The following is a 21,563-nucleotide window of genomic DNA, read 5'->3' on the forward strand; positions in this document are numbered from 1 at the left end:
GCATCTCCCAAACTTGCAGATCTGTCTTAAACGTGTATATTCCTTCGCTGAGCCAATAGGTCACGTGTCTAGTACGTCACGGCAATCCGGTCATCAGACAGGTGACTGATTTTCAAATGGAAGCCGGTTTCCTTTCAGAAGTTTGCAAGACAAGATATTTCGACCATCTGCTCTTAAAGTGCTAATAGCACGCAGGATAGTTTTTGCAGAATCTTGCCTTAGAGTCTCTATGTATCAGAAAATAGAGATGCAAATTCCAACAATTCTAAGGATTTAAAAAAGAGCACACCTCACTGGTCCATGTTAGTGTGTAGTTAAAAATGAACTGCACAACATCAATGCGTTTCTCCCTGCATGAGGGCTTTTTCAAGATGATTCTAGGAAGCTCAGAACATCCTTCTAAATGATCCCAATGTTTCTAATTGGCTGTTAACTTTAATAGATTTTTAAGGTGGTAATGACATTATCCCAATAAGTAGATGTGGTCTAAAGGTGGTATTGGCAAAATCCCATTATATACAAACAGGCTTATTATTCAAAGCACATAATAAGTAATAAGGATTTCTTTCATGTAATTGGCAAGAGTCCATGAGCTAGTGACGTATGGGATATGCAATCCTACCAGGAGGGGAAAAATTTCCCAAACCTCAAAATGCCTACAAATACACCCCTCACCACATCCACAATTCATTTTTACAAACTTTGCCTCCTATGGAGGTGGTGAAGTAAGTTTGTGTTAGATTCCTACTTTGATATACGCTTCTCAGCATTTTGAAGCCCAGTTCCTCTCAGAGTACAGTGAATGTCAGAGGGATGTGAAGGGAGTATCACCTATTGAATGCAATGGTCTTCCTAATGGGGATCTATTTCATAGGTTCTCTGTTATCGGTCGTAGAGATTCATCTCTTACCTCCCTTTTCAGATCGATGATATACTCTTATATACCATTACCTCTACTGATTTCCGTTTCAGTACTGGTTTGGCTATCTGCTATATGTGGATGGGTGTCTTTTGGTAAGTATGTCTCATTTACTTAAGACACTCTCAGCTATGGTTTCGCACTTTATATATAAAGTTCTAAATATATGTTTGTCTGATCCTGTTTCAGAATCTTCTACTGGAATCCTGCTGCCTGATATCGGTTACCAAAGCTAAGTGCATTTGTTGTAAACTTGTGGTAACTTTTCCTCCAGCTGTGGTTTGTAATAGTTGTCATGATAAACTTTTACATGCAGAGAATGTTTCCATCAGTAGTAGTTCATTACCTGTTGCTGGTCCATCAACATCTAATATTCAGGATATTCCTGTAAATTTGAGAGAATTTATTTCTGATTCCATTCAGAAGGCTTTGTCTGCCATTCCGCCTTCTATTAAATGTAAAAGGTTTTTTAAAACTTCTCATAGAGTTGATGAATTTTCAAATGACCAACAACATACTGATTTATCTATCTCTGATGAGGATCTGTCTGATCCATTTATTTAAAATGGAGTATATTCGTTCTTTATTAAAAGAAGTGTTGATTGCATTAGATATGGAGGAGACTAGTCCTCTTGATACTAAAACTAGTAAACGTTTAAATTCAATTTATAACCCTCATGTAGTTATTCCAGAGGTTTTTCCAGTTCCTGATGTTATTTTAGATATGGTTTCTAAGGAATGGAATAGACTGGGTACTTCTTTTACTCCTTCTTCAAGGTTTAAAAAATTGTATCCTTTGCCTACTGATAGATTGGCGTTTTGGGAAAAGATCCCCAAAGTTGATGAGGCCATCTCTACTCTTGCTAAACGTACTACTATTCCTACGGAAGATAGTACTTCTTTTAAAGATACTTTATATAGGAAGCTTGAATCTTATCTAAGGAAAGCTTATTTATGTTCAGGTCATCTTCTTAGGCCTGCTATTTCTTTGGCTGATGTTGCAGCTGCCTCAACTTTTTGGTTGGAAACTTTAGCGCAACAAGTATCAGATCATAATGTGTATAGCATTGTTAAATTAATTCAACATGCTAATAATTTCATTTGTGATGCCATTTTTTATATCATCAGAATTGATGTTAGATATATGTCTTTAGCTATTTTAGCTAGAAGGGCTTTATGGCTTAAGTCTTGGAATGCTGATATGACTTGTAAATCGACATTGCTATCTCTTTCTTTCCAAGGTAATACATTTTTTGGTTCTCAGTTGGATTCTATAATTTCAACTGTCACTGAGGGGAAGGGAGCTTTTTTGCCTCAGGATAAAAAATCTAAGGGTAAATTTAAAGCTTCTAACCGTTTTTGTTCCTTTTGACAAAATAAGGAACAGAAACCTAATCCTTCCCCTAAGAAATCTGTCTCCAATTGGAATCCTTCCTCAATCTGGACTAAATCCAAGCCTTTTAAGAGATTTAAACCAGCCCCCAAGTCCGCATGAAGGTGCGGCCCTCATTCCAGCTCAGCTGGTAGGGGGCAGATTAAAATTTTTCAAGGATGTTTGGACAAATTCGGTTTAAAATCATTGGATTCAGAACATTGTCTCTCAGGGGTACAGAATAGGTTTCAGAGTAAGACCGCCTGTGAGAAGTTTTTTCTTTCACGCATTCCAGTGAACCCAGAGAAAGCACAGGCTTTCCTGAAGTGTGTTTCAGACCTGGAGTTATGCGGGGTAATCGTGCCAGTTCCTTTTCAGGAACAGGGTCTGGGGTTTTATTCAAATCTGTTCATTGTCCCAAAGAAAGAGAATTCATTCAGACCAGTTCTGGATCTAAAAGTCTTGAATCGTTATGTAAGAGTACCAACATTCAAAATGGTGACTATAAGGACTATTCTGCCTTTTGTTCAGCAAGGGCATTATATTTCCACAATAGACTTACAGGATGCATATCTTCATATTCCGATTCATCCAGATCACTATCAGTTCCTGAGATTCTCTTTTCTAGACAAGCATTACCAATTTGTTGCTCTTCCTTTTGGCCTAGCAACAGCTCCAAGCATCTTTTCAAAGGTTCTCGGTGCCTTACTATCTGTAATCAGAGAGCGGGGTATTGCGGTGTTTCCTTATTTGGACGATATCTTGGTACTTGCTCAGTCTTTACGTTCTGCAGAATCTCACACGAATCAACTAGTGTTGTTTTTTCAAAGACATGGTTGGAGGATCAATTTACCAAAAAGTTCTTAGAGTCCTCAGACAAGGGTGTAACCTTTTTTGGTTTCCAGATAGATTCAGTATCCATGACTTTGTCTCTAACAGACAAGAGACGTCTGAAATTGGTTGCAGCCTGTCGGAACCTTCAGTTTCAGTCATTCCCTTCAGTAGCTATGTGCATGGAGGTTTTAGGTCTCATGACTGCAGCATCGGACGCGATCCCCTTTGCTTGTTTTCACATGAGACCTCTTCAGCTTTGTATGCTGAACCAATGGTGCAGGGATTATACAAGGATATCACAATTAATATCCTTAAATCTCAATTTTCGACTATCTCTAACTTGGTGGTTAGATCACTATCGTATAGTTCAAGGGGCCTCTTTTGTTCGTCCAACCTTAGTTGAATTGAACGCTTAGTCATAGAGGTTTCTCTGGCTCAGTGATTAATACTATGTTGCAAGCTTGTAAATCTGTTTCTAGAAATATTTATTATAGAGTTTGGAAGACTTACATTTCATGGTGTTCTTCTCATAAATTCTCTTGGCATTCTTTTAGAATTCCTAGAATTTTACAGTTTCTTCAGGATGTTTTTTTGATAAGGGTTTGTGTGCGAGTTCCTTGAAAGGTCAAATCTCTGCTCTTTCTGTTTTATTCCACAGAAGAATTGCTAAACTCCCTGATATTCATTGTTTTGTACAGGTTTTGGTTCGTATCAAGCCTGTCATTAAATCAATCTCTCCTCCTTGGAGTCTTAATTTGGTTTTGAAGGCTTTACAGGCTCCTCCGTTTGAGCCTATGCATTCTTTGGACATTAAATTGCTTTCTTGGAAAGTGTTGTTTCTTTTGGCCATCTCTTCTGCTAGAAGAGTTTCGGAATTATCTGCTCTTTCTTGTGAGTCTCCTTTTCTGATTTTTCATCAGGATAAGGCAGTTTTGCGGACTTCATTTAAATTCTTACCTAAAGTTGTGAATTCCAGCTACATTAGTAGGGAAATTGTTGTCCCTTCTTTGTGTCCCCATCCTAAGAATTCTTTGGAAAGATCTTTACATTCTTTGGATGTGGTGAGAACTTTGAAATATTATGTTGAAGCTACTAAAGATTTCAGGAAGACTTCTAGTCTATTTGTTATCTTTTCTGGTTCTAAGAAAGGTCAGAAGGCTTCTGCCATTTCTTTGGCATCTTGGTTAAAGCTTTTGATTCATCACGCTTATTTGGAGTCGGGTAAATCCCCGCCTCAGAGGATTACAGCTCATTCTACCAGGTCAGTTTCCACTTCTTTTAAGAATGAAGCTTCAGTTGATCAGATTTGCAAAGCAACAACTTGGTCTTCTTTGCATACATTTACTAAATTCTACCATTTTGATGTGTTTTCTTCTTCAGCAGTTTTTGGTAGAAAAGTTCTTCAGGCAGCTGTTTCATTTTGATTCTTCTGCTTATAATTTCATTTTTTTTTCTTTTCCATTATAAGATTAAAACTTATAATTTGGGTTGTGGATTTATTTTTCAGCGGAATTGGCTGTATTTATTTTTTTATCCCTCCCTCTCTAGTGACTTGCGTGGAGTTCCACATCTTGGGTATTGCTATCCCATACGTCACTAGCTCATGGACTCTTGCCAATTACATGAAAGAAAACATAATTTATGTAAGAATTTACCTGATAAATTAATTTCTTTCATATTGGCAAGAGTCCATGAGGCCCACCCTTTTTATGGTGGTTATGATTTTTTTGTATAAAGCACAATTATTCCAATTCCTTTGTTGATGCTTTTTTACTCCTTTCTTTATCACCCCACTTCTTGGCTATTCGTTAAATTGAAATGTGGGTGTGGTGAGGGGTGTATTTGTAGGCATTTTGAGGTTTGGGAAACTTTGCCCCTCCTGGTAGGATTGTATATCCCATACGTCACTAGCTCATTGACTCTTGTCAATATGAAAGAAATGAATTTATCAGGTAAATTCTTACATAAATTATGTTATTCGAATAATATCCTATATTATTATATAGGAGAAGAAATGTATTGAATCTAATAAAAAAAAGAGATATATCTAATTCAGAGTGTAGGCCTTTGGGGAATAAGGTGTTGAATTTATATATAAGTTCTGCTTTCTTCAGGAGTAAATATTTGTCTAAATTTCCTCCTCTCCAGTTCGGCTTAACAGTACATATACCCCAATATTTTAGGTCACTAGTCTTACCCTTATGAACATCTTAAAAAGGTTTATAAAGTTGTGTGTCATCTGCTTCTTTGGGCAAAATTTATCAAGCCCTGAAAAAATGTGCCTAAAAAGTCGTGATTATTTCCGCAATAGTTCGTAATGTGTGAAGTAAAAAATGTTGCCAGTATTTATCAAAATTCTAGAGACATTTTAGGGGCAAAACTTTTTTGCGATGTCAAGCGAATGAGCTGATCCTAGTTTTCTTGCGAAAATTTTATTTTCACTTTATCAATCTTAATTTTAGACACCGGTAAATGGTTTCTTGTTTTAATCAAGTGATCGTTTGTAAGAATGTTATTTCTTATATATGAAAGTTATTTTTATTTTGCCCCTTCTTTGGCTCTCTTTTATTGAGGAAGGTTGCCTGTTTTTTGGAGCTTCGTTCTTTTTAATACTTATTTCAATTGCACTTAAATTATTTTACTTTTTTATAAATTTGTGTATACCTTTTTGTTATTTAATTATGAATATTATTCAGGTTCTGTGCCTTGTAGTGGGCAACTTCTAACCCTAGATACAGCAAGAAAAAGACATATTTCCATTTCTCCAACATAGGTGTGTCCGGTCCACGGCGTCATCCTTACTTGTGGGATATTCTCTTCCCCAACAGGAAATGGCAAAGAGCCCAGCAAAGCTGGTCACATGATCCCTCCTAGGCTCCGCCTACCCCAGTCATTCTCTTTGCCGTTGTACAGGCAACATCTCCACGGAGATGGCTTAGAGTTTTTTAGTGTTTAACTGTAGTTTTTCATTATTCAATCAAGAGTTTGTTATTTTCAAATAGTGCTGGTACGTACTATTTACTCAGAAACAGAAAAGAGATGAAGAATTCTGTTTGTATGAGGAAAATGATTTTAGCAACCGTAACTAAAATCCATGGCTGTTCCACACAGGACTGTTGAGAGCAATTAACTTCAGTTGGGGGAACAGTTTGCAGTCCCTTGCTGCTTGAGGTATGACACATTCTAACAAGACGATGTAATGCTGGAAGCTGTCATTTTCCCTATGGGATCCGGTAAGCCATGTTTATTACAATTGTAAATAAGGGCTTCACAAGGGCTTATTTAGACTGTAGACATTTTTTGGGCTAAATCGATTGATATTAACACTTATTTAGCCTTGAGGAATCATTTATTCTGGGTATTTTGATATAATAATATCGGCAGGCACTGTTTTAGACACCTTATTCTTTAGGGGCTTTCCCAAAGCATAGGCAGAGTCTCATTTTCGCGCCGGTGTTGCGCACTTGTTTTTGAGAGGCATGGCATGCAGTCGCATGTGAGAGGAGCTCTGATACTTATAAAAGACTTCTGAAGGCATCATTTGGTATCGTATTCCCCTTTGGGTTTGGTTGGGTCTCAGCAAAGCAGATACCAGGGACTGTAAAGGGGTTAAAGCTTAAAACGGCTCCGGTTCCGTTATTTTAAGGGTTAAAGCTTCCAAAATTGGTGTGCAATATTTTCAAGGCTTTAAGACACTGTGGTGAAAGTTTGGTGAATTTTGAACAATTCCTTCATGTTTTTTCACAATTGCAGTAATAAAGTGTGTTCAGTTTAAAATTTAAAGTGACAGTAACGGTTTTATTTCAAAACGTTTTTTGTACTTTCTTATCAAGTTTATGCCTGTTTAACATGTCTGAACTACCAGATAGACTGTGTTCTGAATGTGGGGAAGCCAGAATTCCTATTCATTTAAATAAATGTGATTTATGTGATAATGACAATGATGCCCAAGATGATTCCTCAAGTGAGGGGAGTAAGCATGGTACTGCATCATTCCCTCCTTCGTCTACACGAGTCTTGCCCACTCAGGAGGCCCCTAGTACATCTAGCGCGCCAATACTCCTTACTATGCAACAATTAACGGCTGTAATGGATAATTCTGTCAAAAACATTTTAGCCAAAATGAACCCTTGTCAGCGTAAGCGTGGATGCTCTGTTTTAGTTACTGAAGAGCATGACGACGCTGATATTAATATCTCTGAAGGGCCCCTAACCCAATCTGAGGGGGCCAGGGAGGTTTTGTCTGAGGGAGAAATTACTGATTTAGGGAACATTTCTCAGCAGGCTGAATCTGATGTGATTACTTTTAAATTTAAATTGGAACATCTCCGCATTTTGCTTAAGGAGGTATTATCCACTCTGGATGATTGTGAAAATTTGGTCATCCCAGAGAAACTATGTAAAATGGACAAGTTCCTAGAGGTGCCGGGGCTCCCAGAAGCTTTTCCTATACCCAAGCGGGTGGCGGACATTGTTAATAAAGAATGGGAAAGGCCCGGTATTCCTTTCGTCCCTCCCCCCATATTTAAAAAATTGTTTCCTATGGTCGACCCCAGAAAGGACTTATGGCAGTCAGTCCCCAAGGTCGAGGGAGCGGTTTCTACTTTAAACAAACGCACCACTATTCCCATAGAGGATAGTTGTGCTTTCAAAGATCCTATGGACAAAAAATTAGAAGGTTTGCTTAAAAAGATGTTTGTTCAGCAGGGTTACCTTCTACAACCCATTTCATGCATTGTCCCTGTCACTACAGCCGCATATTTCTGGTTTGATGAACTGATTGAGGTGCTCGATAGTGACTCTCCTCCTTATGAGGAGATTATGGACAGAGTCAATGCTCTCAAATTGGCTAATTCTTTCACTCTAGACGCCTCTTTGCAATTGGCTAAGTTAGCGGCTAAGAATTCTGGGTTTGCTATTGTGGCGCGCAGAGCGCTTTGGTTGAAATCTTGGTCGGCTGATGCGTCTTCCAAGAACAAGCTACTAAACATTCCTTTCAAGGGGAAAACGCTGTTTGGTCCTGACTTGAAAGAGATTATCTCTGATATCACTGGGGGTAAGGGCCATGCCCTTCCTCAGGATCGGCCTTTCAAGGCAAAAAATAGACCTAATTTTCGTCCCTTTCGTAAAAACGGACCAGCCCAAGGTGCTACGTCCTCTAAGCAAGAGGGTAATACTTCTCAGGCCAAGCCAGCTTGGAGACCAATGCAAGGCTGGAACAAGGGAAAGCAGGCAAAGAAACCTGCCACTGCTACCAAGACAGCATGAAATATCGGCCCCCGATCCGGGACCGGATCTGGTGGGGGGCAGACTCTCTCTCTTCGCTCAGGCTTGGGCAAGAGATGTTCTGGATCCTTGGGCGCTAGAAATAGTCTCCCAGGGTTATCTTCTGGAATTCAAGGGACTTCCCCCAAGGGGAAGGTTCCACAGGTCTCAGTTGTCTTCAGACCACATAAAAAGACAGGCGTTCTTACATTGTGTAGAAGACCTGTTAAAAATGGGAGTGATTCATCCTGTTCCATTGAGAGAACAAGGGATGGGGTTCTACTCCAATCTGTTCATAGTTCCCAAAAAAGAGGGAACGTTCAGACCAATCCTAGATCTCAAGATCTTAAACAAATTTCTCAAGGTCCCATCGTTCAAGATGGAAACCATTCGAACTATCCTTCCTTCCATCCAGGAAGGTCAATTCATGACCACGGTGGATTTAAAGGATGCGTATCTACATATTCCTATCCACAAGGAACATCATCGGTTCCTAAGGTTTGCATTCCTGGACAAACATTACCAGTTCGTGGCGCTTCCTTTCGGATTAGCCACTGCTCCAAGGATTTTCACAAAGGTACTAGGGTCCCTTCTAGCTGTGCTAAGACCAAGGGGCATTGCAGTAGTACCTTACCTGGACGACATTCTGATTCAAGCGTCGTCCCTCCCTCGAGCAAAGGCTCACACGGACATCGTCCTGGCCTTTCTCAGATCGCACGGCTGGAAAGTGAACGTGGAAAAGAGTTCTCTATCCCCGTCAACAAGGGTTCCCTTCTTGGGAACAATTATAGACTCCTCAGAAATGAGGATTTTTCTAACAGAGGCCAGAAAGACAAAACTTCTGGACTCTTGTCGAATACTTCATTCCGTTCCTCTTCCTTCCGTAGCTCAGTGCATGGAAGTGATCGGGTTGATGGTAGCGGCAATGGACATAGTTCCTTTTGCGCGCATTCATCTAAGACCATTACAACTGTGCATGCTCAGTCAGTGGAATGGGGACTATACAGACTTGTCTCCAAAGATACAAGTAAATCAGAGGACCAGAGACTCACTCCGTTGGTGGCTGTCCCTGGACAACCTGTCACGAGGGATGACATTCCGCAGACCAGAGTGGGTCATTGTCACGACCGACGCCAGTCTGATGGGCTGGGGCGCGGTCTGGGGATCCCTGAAAGCTCAGGGTCTTTGGTCTCGGGAAGAATCTCTTCTACCGATAAATATTCTGGAACTGAGAGCGATATTCAATGCTCTCAAGGCTTGGCCTCAGCTAGCGAGGACCAAGTTCATACGGTTTCAATCAGACAACATGACGACTGTTGCGTACATCAACCATCAGTGGGGAACAAGGAGTTCCCTAGCGATGGAAGAAGTGACCAAGATTATTCTATGGGCGGAGTCTCACTCCTGCCACCTGTCTGCTATCCACATCCCGGGAGTGGAAAATTGGGAAGCGGATTTTCTGAGTCGTCAGACATTGCATCCGGGGGAGTGGGAACTCCATCCGGAAATCTTTGCCCAAGTCACTCAACTATGGGGCATTCCAGACATGGATCTGATGGCCTCTCGTCAGAACTTCAAAGTTCCTTACTACGGGTCCAGATCCAGGGATCCCAAGGCGGCTCTAGTGGATGCACTAGTAGCACCTTGGACCTTCAAACTAGCTTATGTGTTCCCGCCGTTTCCTCTCATCCCCAGGCTGGTAGCCAGGATCAATCAGGAGAGGGCGTCGGTGATCTTGATAGCTCCTGCGTGGCCACGCAGGACTTGGTATGCAGATCTGGTGAATATGTCATCGGCTCCACCTTGGAAGCTACCTTTGAGACGAGACCTTCTTGTTCAGGGTCCGTTCGAACATCCGAATCTGGTTTCACTCCAGCTGACTGCTTGGAGATTGAACGCTTGATTTTATCGAAGCGAGGTTTCTCAGATTCTGTTATCGATACTCTTGTTCAGGCCAGAAAGCCTGTAACTAGAAAGATTTACCACAAAATTTGGAAAAAATATATCTGTTGGTGTGAATCTAAAGGATTCCCTTGGGACAAGGTTAAGATTCCTAGGATTCTATCCTTCCTTCAAGAAGGATTGGAAAAAGGATTATCGGCAAGTTCCCTGAAGGGACAGATTTCTGCCTTGTCGGTGTTACTTCACAAAAAACTGGCAGCTGTGCCAGATGTTCAAGCCTTTGTTCAGGCTCTGGTTAGAATCAAGCCTGTTTACAAACCTTTGACTCCTCCTTGGAGTCTCAATTTAGTTCTTTCAGTTCTTCAAGGGGTTCCGTTTGAACCCTTACATTCCGTTGATATTAAGTTATTATCTTGGAAAGTTTTGTTTTTAGTTGCAATTTCTTCTGCTAGAAGAGTTTCAGAATTATCTGCTCTGCAGTGTTCTCCTCCTTATCTGGTGTTCCATGCAGATAAGGTGGTTTTACGTACTAAACCTGGTTTTCTTCCAAAAGTTGTTTCTAACAAAAACATTAACCAGGAGATTATCGTACCTTCTCTGTGTCCGAAACCAGTTTCAAAGAAGGAACGCTTGTTGCACAATTTGGATGTTGTTCGCGCTCTAAAATTCTATTTAGATGCTACAAAGGATTTTAGACAAACATCTTCCCTGTTTGTTGTTTATTCAGGTAAAAGGAGAGGTCAAAAAGCAACTTCTACCTCTCTCTCTTTTTGGATTAAAAGCATCATCAGATTGGCTTACGAGACTGCCGGACGGCAGCCTCCCGAAAGAATCACGGCTCATTCCACTAGGGCTGTGGCTTCCACATGGGCCTTCAAGAACGAGGCTTCTGTTGATCAGATATGTAGGGCAGCGACTTGGTCTTCACTGCACACTTTTACCAAATTTTACAAGTTTGATACTTTTGCTTCTTCTGAGGCTATTTTTGGGAGAAAGGTTTTGCAAGCCGTGGTGCCTTCCATTTAGGTGACCTGATTTGCTCCCTCCCTTCATCCGTGTCCTAAAGCTTTGGTATTGGTTCCCACAAGTAAGGATGACGCCGTGGACCGGACACACCTATGTTGGAGAAAACAGAATTTATGTTTACCTGATAAATTTCTTTCTCCAACGGTGTGTCCGGTCCACGGCCCGCCCTGGTTTTTTTAATCAGGTCTGATAATTTATTTTCTTTAACTACAGTCACCACGGTACCATATGGTTTCTCCTATGCTAATATTCCTCCTTAACGTCGGTCGAATGACTGGGGTAGGCGGAGCCTAGGAGGGATCATGTGACCAGCTTTGCTGGGCTCTTTGCCATTTCCTGTTGGGGAAGAGAATATCCCACAAGTAAGGATGACGCCGTGGACCGGACACACCGTTGGAGAAAGAAATTTATCAGGTAAACATAAATTCTGTTTTTCCCTCCAGACAAACAACATCGCTCTTTATTTTTCACTCCTCAACCTACAAATTGGCGAGATTTAACAGTGAATATTGCATGTACCACTTTTCTTAAATATATGAGAACTGCAAATATATATGGGCATTTTAAAATGCCACTAGAGATTAATACAAGAATTAGGCATTTCCAGACAATTTATTTGCATATATTTAAGACTTGCGAATGGTCATGAGTCAAATTTTTTGCACATATGAAAAGTTGTGACTTTATTGGCGCATAACCTTTCATAAATATGATGATATATTTTGTGAGGTTTTTTTTATGACAAAATTCTGTCTCTTAAAGGGACACTGAACCCAAATTTTATCTTTGATGATTCACATAGAGCGTGCAATTTTAAGCAACTTTCTAATTTACTCCTATTATCAATTTTTTTTCATTCTCTTGCTATCTTTATTTGAAAAACAAGTATGTAAGTTTAGAAGCCGACCAATTTTTGGTTAACAACTTAAGTTATCCTTGCTGATTGGTGGATAAATGCTGTTCACTATTCACTGTTTAGATGCCTACTTTTTCAAATAAAGATAGCAAGAGAAAAAAGAGAAAATTATAATATTAGTAAATTAGAAAGTTGCTTAAAATTGCATGCTCTATCTGAATCATGAAAGAAAAATTTGGGGTTTAGTATGCCTTTAACATTCTTTTTTTTGTTTTTTTAAATTGTTACTTGTTATGTGCTTTGAATAATGAGCCTTTTTGTATCATGTATATAATGGGATGTTGCCAAAACCACCTTTATTCCCCAAAGGCCTAAACTCTGAATTAGATATATCTCCTTTTTTATTAGATTAAATACATTTCTTCTCCTATATAATAATATAGGATATTATAGGAATATCCTTATTACTTATTATGTGCTTTGAATAATAAGCATGTTTGTATCATGTATATAATGGGATTTTGCCAATACCACCTTTAGACCACATCTACTTATTGGGATAATGTCATTACCACCTTAAAAATCTATTAAAGTTGACAGCCAATTAGAAACATTGGGATCATTTAGAAGGATGTTCTGAACTGCCTAGAATCATCTTGAAAAAGCCCTCATGCAGGGAGAAACACGTTGATGTTGTGCAGTTCATTTTTAACTACCCACTAACACGTAACAGTGAGGTGTGCTCTTTTTTAAAATCCTTGGAATCGTTGGAATTCGCATCTCTATTTTCTGATACAAAGAGACTCCTAAGGCAAGATTCTGCAAAAACTATCCTGCGTGCTATTAGCACTTTAAGAGCGGATGGTCAAAATATCTTATATTGCAAACTTCTGAAAGGAAACCGGCTTCCATTTGAAAATCAGTCACCTGTCTGTGATGACCGGATTGCTTTGATGTACTAGACACGTGACCTAATGGCTCAGCGAAGGAATATACACGTTTAAGGCAGATCGGCAAGTTTGGCAGATGCTTCCTATGGCCTCTGTCCATAATTAAGGTACTGTCTTATATCTCCTTCATGACACTGTGCTGCCGTATGCCATTATTACTCTGAAGATTTAACCACAGTGTAACATTGCAACATAGTTGCTCTTCAGACCGGCATTTACCAATTGACCTCTGGATACAGCCGGTTTGCATTGCAAGTTAAACCCTTTTGAGGTACAGGTCCAGATTATATGACCTGGACTTTGGTGGTCGCAACAATCCCTTATAAATTGTTTTAGTTATATACTTTTTTTACATAAGCGCTTTTACTGACAAAGACTTTGGTTCTATATATGTATACTTCTTTTTGGTGCTATATCGGAGAAGTCCGATTTTTATTTGAATATAATCTTTTCAGATTATTGCTCTTTAATAAATTGTAAAGAAATTAATTTAATAGATCAACATTTATTCTATATTTAAAAAATGTTTTTAATATCCCTTTTAAAAGACTATTAAATACATTAGAAATAATATATTCAACAAGTGCTTAATAAAAAGCAATGCAGACTCATAACACTGTAAACCCGTGAATATACTCAGTAGATGCTGGTGCCTCAGTGTGCATATAAAAATACTGTGCACAATAGTATAATAGAAGTAAATTGGGGGATTTCCTTCTTAATATGAGGAGAGTCCACGGCTTCATTCATTACTTGTGGGAATACAGAACCTGGCCACCAGGAGGAGGCAAAGACACCCTAGCCAAAGGCTTAAATGCCTCCCCCACTTCCCTCATATCCCAGTCATTCTTTGCCTTTCATCACAGAAAAGTTAGGTTCTGGAGATGCAGGGAGAGTCTTTCTGCGAAACCATCCAAACTCGTATTAACAGCTCCTAAGCAATCTGTGTTGACGAGTTTCACTGCCTGCTTCTATCACTCAAGTCCATGTCAGGAGCGATGCTACAAGACTGTCAAACTTGAGAGGCTGTGTGTCTGTTCCACGGCGGAGATTCCGGTAAGATCGTTTCATTTTATACTTGTATGATAACGCAAGAAGACAGGGTCACAGTGTGACTCCTTTTATCTGTGTGGAATCAAAGGTTAATATCTCCGGAAGGGGATTATTGAACAGGGGGGATTTACGCATAATTGCTTTATGTTTTATGCTGCGACATGTGTGAGATGAGGCTCAGCCAGATGTTGGAACATTTTGGATTGCTGCGCGATCTGTTAGATTTGGCGCTCTACTTCCAGGAGCAGAAGCGGTCCTGCATGGCGCACCACGTGACCGGGTGTGGTCACACTGATTTCCTCTTTCCTGACTGTGCGGTTTACAGGAGACGAAGAAGTTTCTCTGTGGAGCCTGGGTCATAGGAGGTGGTGAGTGCCCCAGCCATTGGGGGTATAAAGGTGCCATTGATCTTTTTCTATAGTCCATCTTTAAAGCGCAAGTTATGGAGGACTCTGATATGTTAGAGGGTACTCCCTCTTTACCTAAATTTATTACCTGCTTTTATTATGAGGAGGCTACGGTATACCCGTCTGCTCAATTATGTTCCACATGCCTTGATAGAGTACTAATATCTAAGAAAACCAAGATGTTTAGTACCACTGAGCCGTCCACCTCTGAGGGGTCTTTGTCCCATGAGGTGCGTTCCCTGCGTTCATCTCCTATTACACATGCAGCTTCCCATTGCACTACTAATCCTCCTTCAAGAGGGGCCCTCTTACCGCCAGACTTTACTGAACAGCTACAAACGGCAGTGTCTGCGGCCTTCAGTGCTTTACCTCGCCCTGCTAAGCGCAAGCGAAAGGTCAAATATTGCTATCCTTCCTAGGGGTCATCTACCAACTTATTAACGCCTCTGATACTTCAGAGGTTGCTCTTTCTGGGTCGGAATCTGCTGCCTCTAAACCTCCGGCTGCGATGGAACCAGACTTTAGATTTAGGATTGAACACTTACGCTTTCTGTTATAGGAAGTTTTGGCTACTTTAGAGGTTCCAGAACCTAAATTACCCGTGGAACCTTTTCCTAAGCTTGATAAGGTTTATGAGGACAGGGTGGTGCCACAGACTTTCCCAGTTCCAGTAAAGATGGTGAATATTATTAAGAATGAATGGGAGAGACTTGGGTCTTCTTTTTCATCTTCTTCCTTTTAAGAAATTGTTCCTAGTTACGGACTCTCAATTGGAGTTGTGGGGTTCCGTCCCTAAGGTGGATGGCGCTATCTCCACGCTTGCTTAGCACACTACTCTCCCGCTTGAAGATAGTTAGTTGTTTAAGGAACCTATGGATAACAAGCTAGAAACTCTTTATCGGAGATGATTGAGGTGGAAGATCCCCTTGACGAGATCCAGGAAAGAATTAAGGCCTTGAGGGTAGCTAGTTCTTTTATCTGTGATGCAAATATGCAGATTATTCGCCTGAATGCCAAGACATCAGGTTTTTCTGATCTAGCCCGGAGGGTACTCTAGCTGAAGTCTTGGTCTGCGGACATGACTTCAATGTCTAGATTACTTTCCCTCCCATTTAAGGGGAAGATTCTTTTTGGTCTAGGCCTGGACTCAATCATATCCATGGTCACTGGGGGCAAAGGTGCCTTTCTACCGCAGGACAAGAATATACCTAAAGGACAGGGTCCTAATTTTCGTCCCTTTCGTTCGATAAATCTCAACGCCAGCAGCCCTCCGCAAAGCCTGAACAGTCCAAGGGAACTTGGAAACAGTTTGGAATAAATCCAAGCAGAACAAGAAGCCTGCCAAAGCAAAATCGGCATGAAGGGGGGCCCCTTTAACGTCGCTGGATCGTGTTGGGGCAGACTATCTCTTTGTGGATGCTTGTCTTGGGGACGTGCAAGACCCTTAAGTTCTGGAGGTCATCGCTCAGGGATACAGGATATGTTTCAAATCTCATCCACCCAGGGGCAGATTCCTCTTATCAAGACAAGAAAAACAAGAAGCTTTTCTAGGGTGCGTGAGGGATCTCTCTTCTCTGGGAGTAATTGTACCGGTACCTCTAGCAGAGAGGTCTGGGGTACTACTCAAACCTTTTTGTGGTCCCAAAGGAGGGTATTTTTGGCCCGATTCTGGACCTAAAGTGCTTAAACAAGTTCCTATCGGTCTCATCTTTCAAGATGGAGACGATAAGGTCCATTCTGCCCTTAGTTCAAGAGGGACGGTTCATGACTACGATAGGGTTGAGGGATGCTTACCTTCATGTTCCAATATACAAGGATCACTTCAAGTTCTTAGGATTCGCATTTCTGGACCAGCACTTCCAGTTTGTTGCACTTCCATTTGGTCTAGCTACTGCCCCAAGAGTCTTTACGAAGGTTCTGGGGGCTCTGCTCGCGGTGGCGAGAACCCAGAGGTATAGCAGTAGTGCCATACTTGGAAAATATCCTGGTTTAGGCTCCATCCTGTCGGCTGGCAGAGGACCATTCAAGAGCTCTTCTACTTCTTCGATCTCATGGATAGAAGATAAACTTTTAAAAGAGTTCTCTGGTTCCCAGTACCAGGGTGGAATTCCTGATTACAATTATAGATTCCATATCTATGAGGATATTTCTTACAGACCAGAGACGTTGCAAAATTACTTCCAATTGTCTTTCCCTACAGACCTCCTTAAGGCCCTCTGTGGCCCGATGTATGGAGGTAATTGGGCTTATGGTGTCCAGCATAGACATCATCCCATTCGCCAGATTCCATCTCAGACGTCTTCAGCTGTGCATGCTGAGTCAGTGGAACCGCGACCACTTGGATCTGTCACAACAGATTTCTGTGGACAACCAGTCAAGAGAATCGCTCTTTTGGTGGCTCTGTCCAGATCGCCTGTCCAAAGGAACATCCTCCTTTAGACCATCCAGGGAGATTGTGACTACTGACCCAAGTCTATCAGGATGGGGAGCTGTTTGGGGTGTCAGGAAGGCACAGGGCCTGTGGACACGAGAGGAATCTCGCTTCCCGATCAACATTTTTAAACTTTGAGCGATCTGAAGGCTTGGCCTCTTCTGGGTTCGTCCCAGTTTATCAGATTTCCATCAGACAACATAACCTCGGTGGCTTACATCAACCATCAGGGGGAACGAGGAGCACCATAGCAATGAGGGAAGTATCTCGGATTCTGGAATGGGCGGAGGCCTACAACTGCTTGCTGTCAGCGATCTACATTCCCGGGTTTGGACAACTGGGAAGTGGATTTTCTTAGCAGACAATCCTTTCATCCGGGGGGAATGGTCTCTCCATCCCGAGGTGTTTTCAGAGATTTGCAACAGATGGGGGACGCCGGAGATGGATCTCATGGCGTCCCGACTCAATACCAAGCTACCCAGATACGAGTCGCAGTCCAGGGATCCTCAGGCAAAGCTGATAGATGAATTAGCAGTGCCTTGGAGGTTCAGCCTAGTTTACATTTTTCCACCGTTACCACTTCTCCCTCGTGTAGTGGCCTGCATCAAGCAGGAGCAAGCTTCAGCTATTCTAATCTATCGTGGCCGCAAAGGATGTAGTTCTCAGACCTGGTGGGGATGTCTTCATCTCCTCAATGGAGGTTACCTTGTTGCAGAGATCTGCTGGAACAGGGTCCTTTTTTTCATCAGAATCTAGATTCTCTTGAGGCTGACTGCGTGGAGTTTGAACGCTTAGTCCTAGCCAAGAGAAGTTTTTCTGAGAGAGTGATTGATACTCTCAGAGGCGTAACTAGAAACCACAGGGCCCAGGTGCAAGAATCTCAGAAGGGCCCCCCCAAAAAGGTGAATTTGATACAAGTATATTTCTTTTTATTATTTTTTTTACATTTAACACAGAAAAAAAAATGTGAATCAGATTAGATGTCTGCAAAAGGAGGCCCCCTGTGCCCACAGTCTGTGAGAAGGTCTGACCCCCTATTACTGTATATAGTGACACTGTTTAACCCGCCAGTACTGTATATTATGTTAGTGACACAGTCTGTAAGCTGCTGGTGAGTTGACTGGCCTAACCCTACCCGTCCCCGTACTTTATAAAGTGACCACAGTAGTCTGTGACATGGTCCAGCCCCCCCGTACTGTATATAGTGGTACTGTATAGTGACACTGTTTATCCCCCGCCCCCCAATGTTGTAGTAACAAGGTCTGTAATTTGCTGGTTCCACAAACATACACACACATACATGCAAAAATACACACACAGTCACATACATACTTACACACACACACACATAAACACCAATGGGTAAAACAGAAACACTAACCCCTGTAGTCAGACACTAGTGAAGCATCACATTACACATTATATCAGTGCAGGCAGTGGCAGGTCAATGTTTTTTATTTAAAAAATATATATATATTTAAGCTGGGCCCTCCCCCTCGGGGTCCCGGGCCGCAATTGCGACCTCTGCACCCCCTGTAGTTCCACCCCTGCTCTCATTCAAGCTAGAAAGCCGGTCACCTGTCGCATCTATCATAAGGTGTGGAGGACCTACTTATTCTGGTGTGAAAAGCGTGTATTTCCCTGGCATAAGGTCAAGGTGTCCAGGATTCTTTCCTTTCTCCAGGATGGTACATTTAGCCACAGCATGCGCTGTCCAGGTGCTGTACCAGAAATAGGCCGGCTCCTTAGCTTATATTCCGCTTTTGAAATAAAGATACCAAGAAAACAAAGAACAAAGTTGCTCTATCTGAATCCTGAAAGAAAAAAGTTGGGTTTCATATCCCTTTAACTAGCTCCTAAATAGAATGATTTTAACCAAAAATGATGCAAGCTTATTTGTTAAATTAAATAGTAATTGCCTGCTTAATATTATTATTTTTTTTTTATTTTTTTTTTATTCTTTGGCCACTGTGTGTTTAGAGCATGCAAAAAACACTTGGAAACACTTATGAGTTATATTGCATATGCATCCACTAGTACAGATTTATGTTATACTGTAAATTTAACGCTCACACTTGACTAGTAACTTTTCACCTATTTTGTTAAATTATGTTGATATCTTTCCAGCCCTATGTGTGTTTTGAAATACATTTTTTTCATTATATCTTTTCCTTAGGGTTTAGTTTCCAAAACATTAGATTCTGTTAGCGCTCAGTTTGCTGCTTCAGCTTTGGTGACGTCCGAACAGCTGATGGCCTTCAAAATGAAGGATGACATGGTTCTTGGAATTGGAGTTAATGGCATCCTTCAAGCCTCAGGTAGTAAAATGGGTAATATTTTTAGGCTTTTTAAGCTTTGTAAACTTGTTTTGCTAAAGGTATTACCATAAAACTTTTTGTTTTTGTTTACAGGAGTCTACAAGGGCTTACACCTCAGTAGTAATATGCCTGCAGCACTTGTACATACTAGTCAATCATCCTCATCAGCAACTGGTTCAGCCTTGCTACAGCCTTCCAATATTACACAGACTGCAAGTTCCCACAGCACTCTGAGTCACCAAGTAACTGCTGCCAATTCTGCAACAACTCAGGTCCTGATTGGGAATAACATCCGATTAACTGTACCCTCCTCCGTTGCCACTGTAAACTCTATAAACACACTCAATGCACGCCATTTACCTAGGACTTTAAGTGCTGTTCCTTCATCTGCCTTAAAGCTGGCTGCAGCTGCTGCAGCAAATTGTCAGGTACCCAAGATTCCTGCAGCATCTTCTGTGGATGCAGTACCAAGGTAAGAGTTAAAACTTTTGTTACAATATCACTTGTGCTTATGTATATTTGTTAGCATATTAATCTCAGCTCATAATAAAGAATTTGAAAACCCACAAGTCCAGTATACTAATCCAGGGCTTTGTTGCCACAAAGATGATGTATTTAGAAATTAAGTAGTATTAAAATATTTTTACAGTGTTCTTGAATGATGTAGTTGCTAAAAAATTAAAGAAAAATATTAACAAATAGTAAACATATATCATGTGCTTAGAGCACATGCTAAATACCACAACTGTACACATTTCTTTCATGTAATTGGCAAGTGTCCATGAGCTAGTGACGTATGGGATATACAATCCTACCAGGAGGGGCAAAGTTTCCCAAACCTCAAAATGCCTATAAATACACCCCTCTCCACACCCATAATTCAGTTTTACAAACTTTGCCTCCTAGGGAGGTGGTGAAGTAAGTTTGTGCTTGATTTTCTTCTGTTATATGGGCTTCTCAGCATTTTGAAGCCCGATTCCTCTCAGAGTACAATGTTTGTCAGAGGGATGTGAAGAGAGTATCACCTATTGATTCTATGGTTTTCCTCACGGTAAATCTTTTCAAAGGTTCTCTGTTATCGGTCGTAGAGATTCTTCTCCTACCTCCCTTTTCAGATCGACGATATACTCTCATATTCCATTACCTCTACTGATACTGTTTCAGTACTGGTTTGGCTATCTACTATATGTGGATGGGTGTCTTTCGGTAAATATGTTTTCATTACTTAAGACACTCTCGGCTATGGTTTGGCACTTTATGTATTAATATAAAGTTTTTAATATATGTATTGCACTTATATTTGCCATGAGTCAGGTTTATGTATATTTCCTTTTGCAGACTATCAGTTACAAAATTGGGAAACATATTTAGGAAGTTATTTTTTTCTTACCTGGGGTATAGTCTTTCTTCAAATTGACTGCTTTTTCATTAATTTTCGCAGGCAAAATTAGGCTCGCAAGGTCGTAAAATGCTGATATTTATTTCGTCATTCTTGGCGCAAGAATTTTTGGCACAAAGGTACGTTCAGTGACGCCTATTCGTCATTTCCGGCGTCTTTGTTGACGCCAGGTTTCCTTGTACACGGTTGCGCCATGACGCGAGTTGCATCATTTTCGGATGTCAGCATTAAAAAATTTCATTTTGCTTTGCGTGTCCTACTTGGCGCCAAATAATTTAATTATTTAAACCCCACTTCCTATATGCCTCTTGCCTTTTTTTATGTTCAGAGGGCTATTCTGTTTGCATTTTTTTTTCCCATTCCTGAAACTGCCATATAAGGAAATTGATAATTTTGCTTTATATGTTGTTTTTTTCTCTTACATTTGCAAGATGTCTCAATCTGATCCCGTCTCAGAAACTACTGTTGGAACCCTGCTGCCTGATAACCGTTCTACCAAAGCTAAGTGTATCTGTTGTAAGTTAGCGGAGATTATATCGCCATCTGTAGTATGTAACAGTTGTCATGATAAGCTTTTACATGCAGAGAATGTATCCATCACAATGCCTGTTCCTTCAACATCTAATGTACATGATATCTCTGTGAATATAAAATATTTTATTGCTGATGCGATTCAGAAGGCTTTGTCTGCTATTTCTCCTTATAATAAACGTAAAAGGTCTTTTAAAACCTCTCCTAAAGTTGATGAAATTTCAAATGACCGACAACATTACTGAATTATCCTCCTCTGATGAGGATCTATCTAGTTCAGAAGATCCTACCTCATATATT

General features: G+C 40.8%; 1 protein-coding gene across 2 annotated transcripts in view; it reads left to right on the forward strand.

Annotated features, from left to right (window-relative positions):
- EPC1 (enhancer of polycomb homolog 1) overlaps positions 1-21,563 on the forward strand; it is a 623,061-nt gene that overhangs the window by 534,929 nt on the left and 66,569 nt on the right. For both annotated transcript variants that reach the window (XM_053713859.1, XM_053713858.1), the window contains exons 12-13: positions 19,192-19,333; positions 19,427-19,805. In XM_053713859.1, the coding sequence (XP_053569834.1) occupies positions 19,192-19,333; positions 19,427-19,805 (521 nt within the window). The remainder of the gene's footprint in view (positions 1-19,191; positions 19,334-19,426; positions 19,806-21,563) is intronic.

This window comes from Bombina bombina, chromosome 5, assembly GCF_027579735.1.
Source record: "Bombina bombina isolate aBomBom1 chromosome 5, aBomBom1.pri, whole genome shotgun sequence".
In the NCBI taxonomy this organism is placed as follows: domain Eukaryota; kingdom Metazoa; phylum Chordata; class Amphibia; order Anura; family Bombinatoridae; genus Bombina; species Bombina bombina.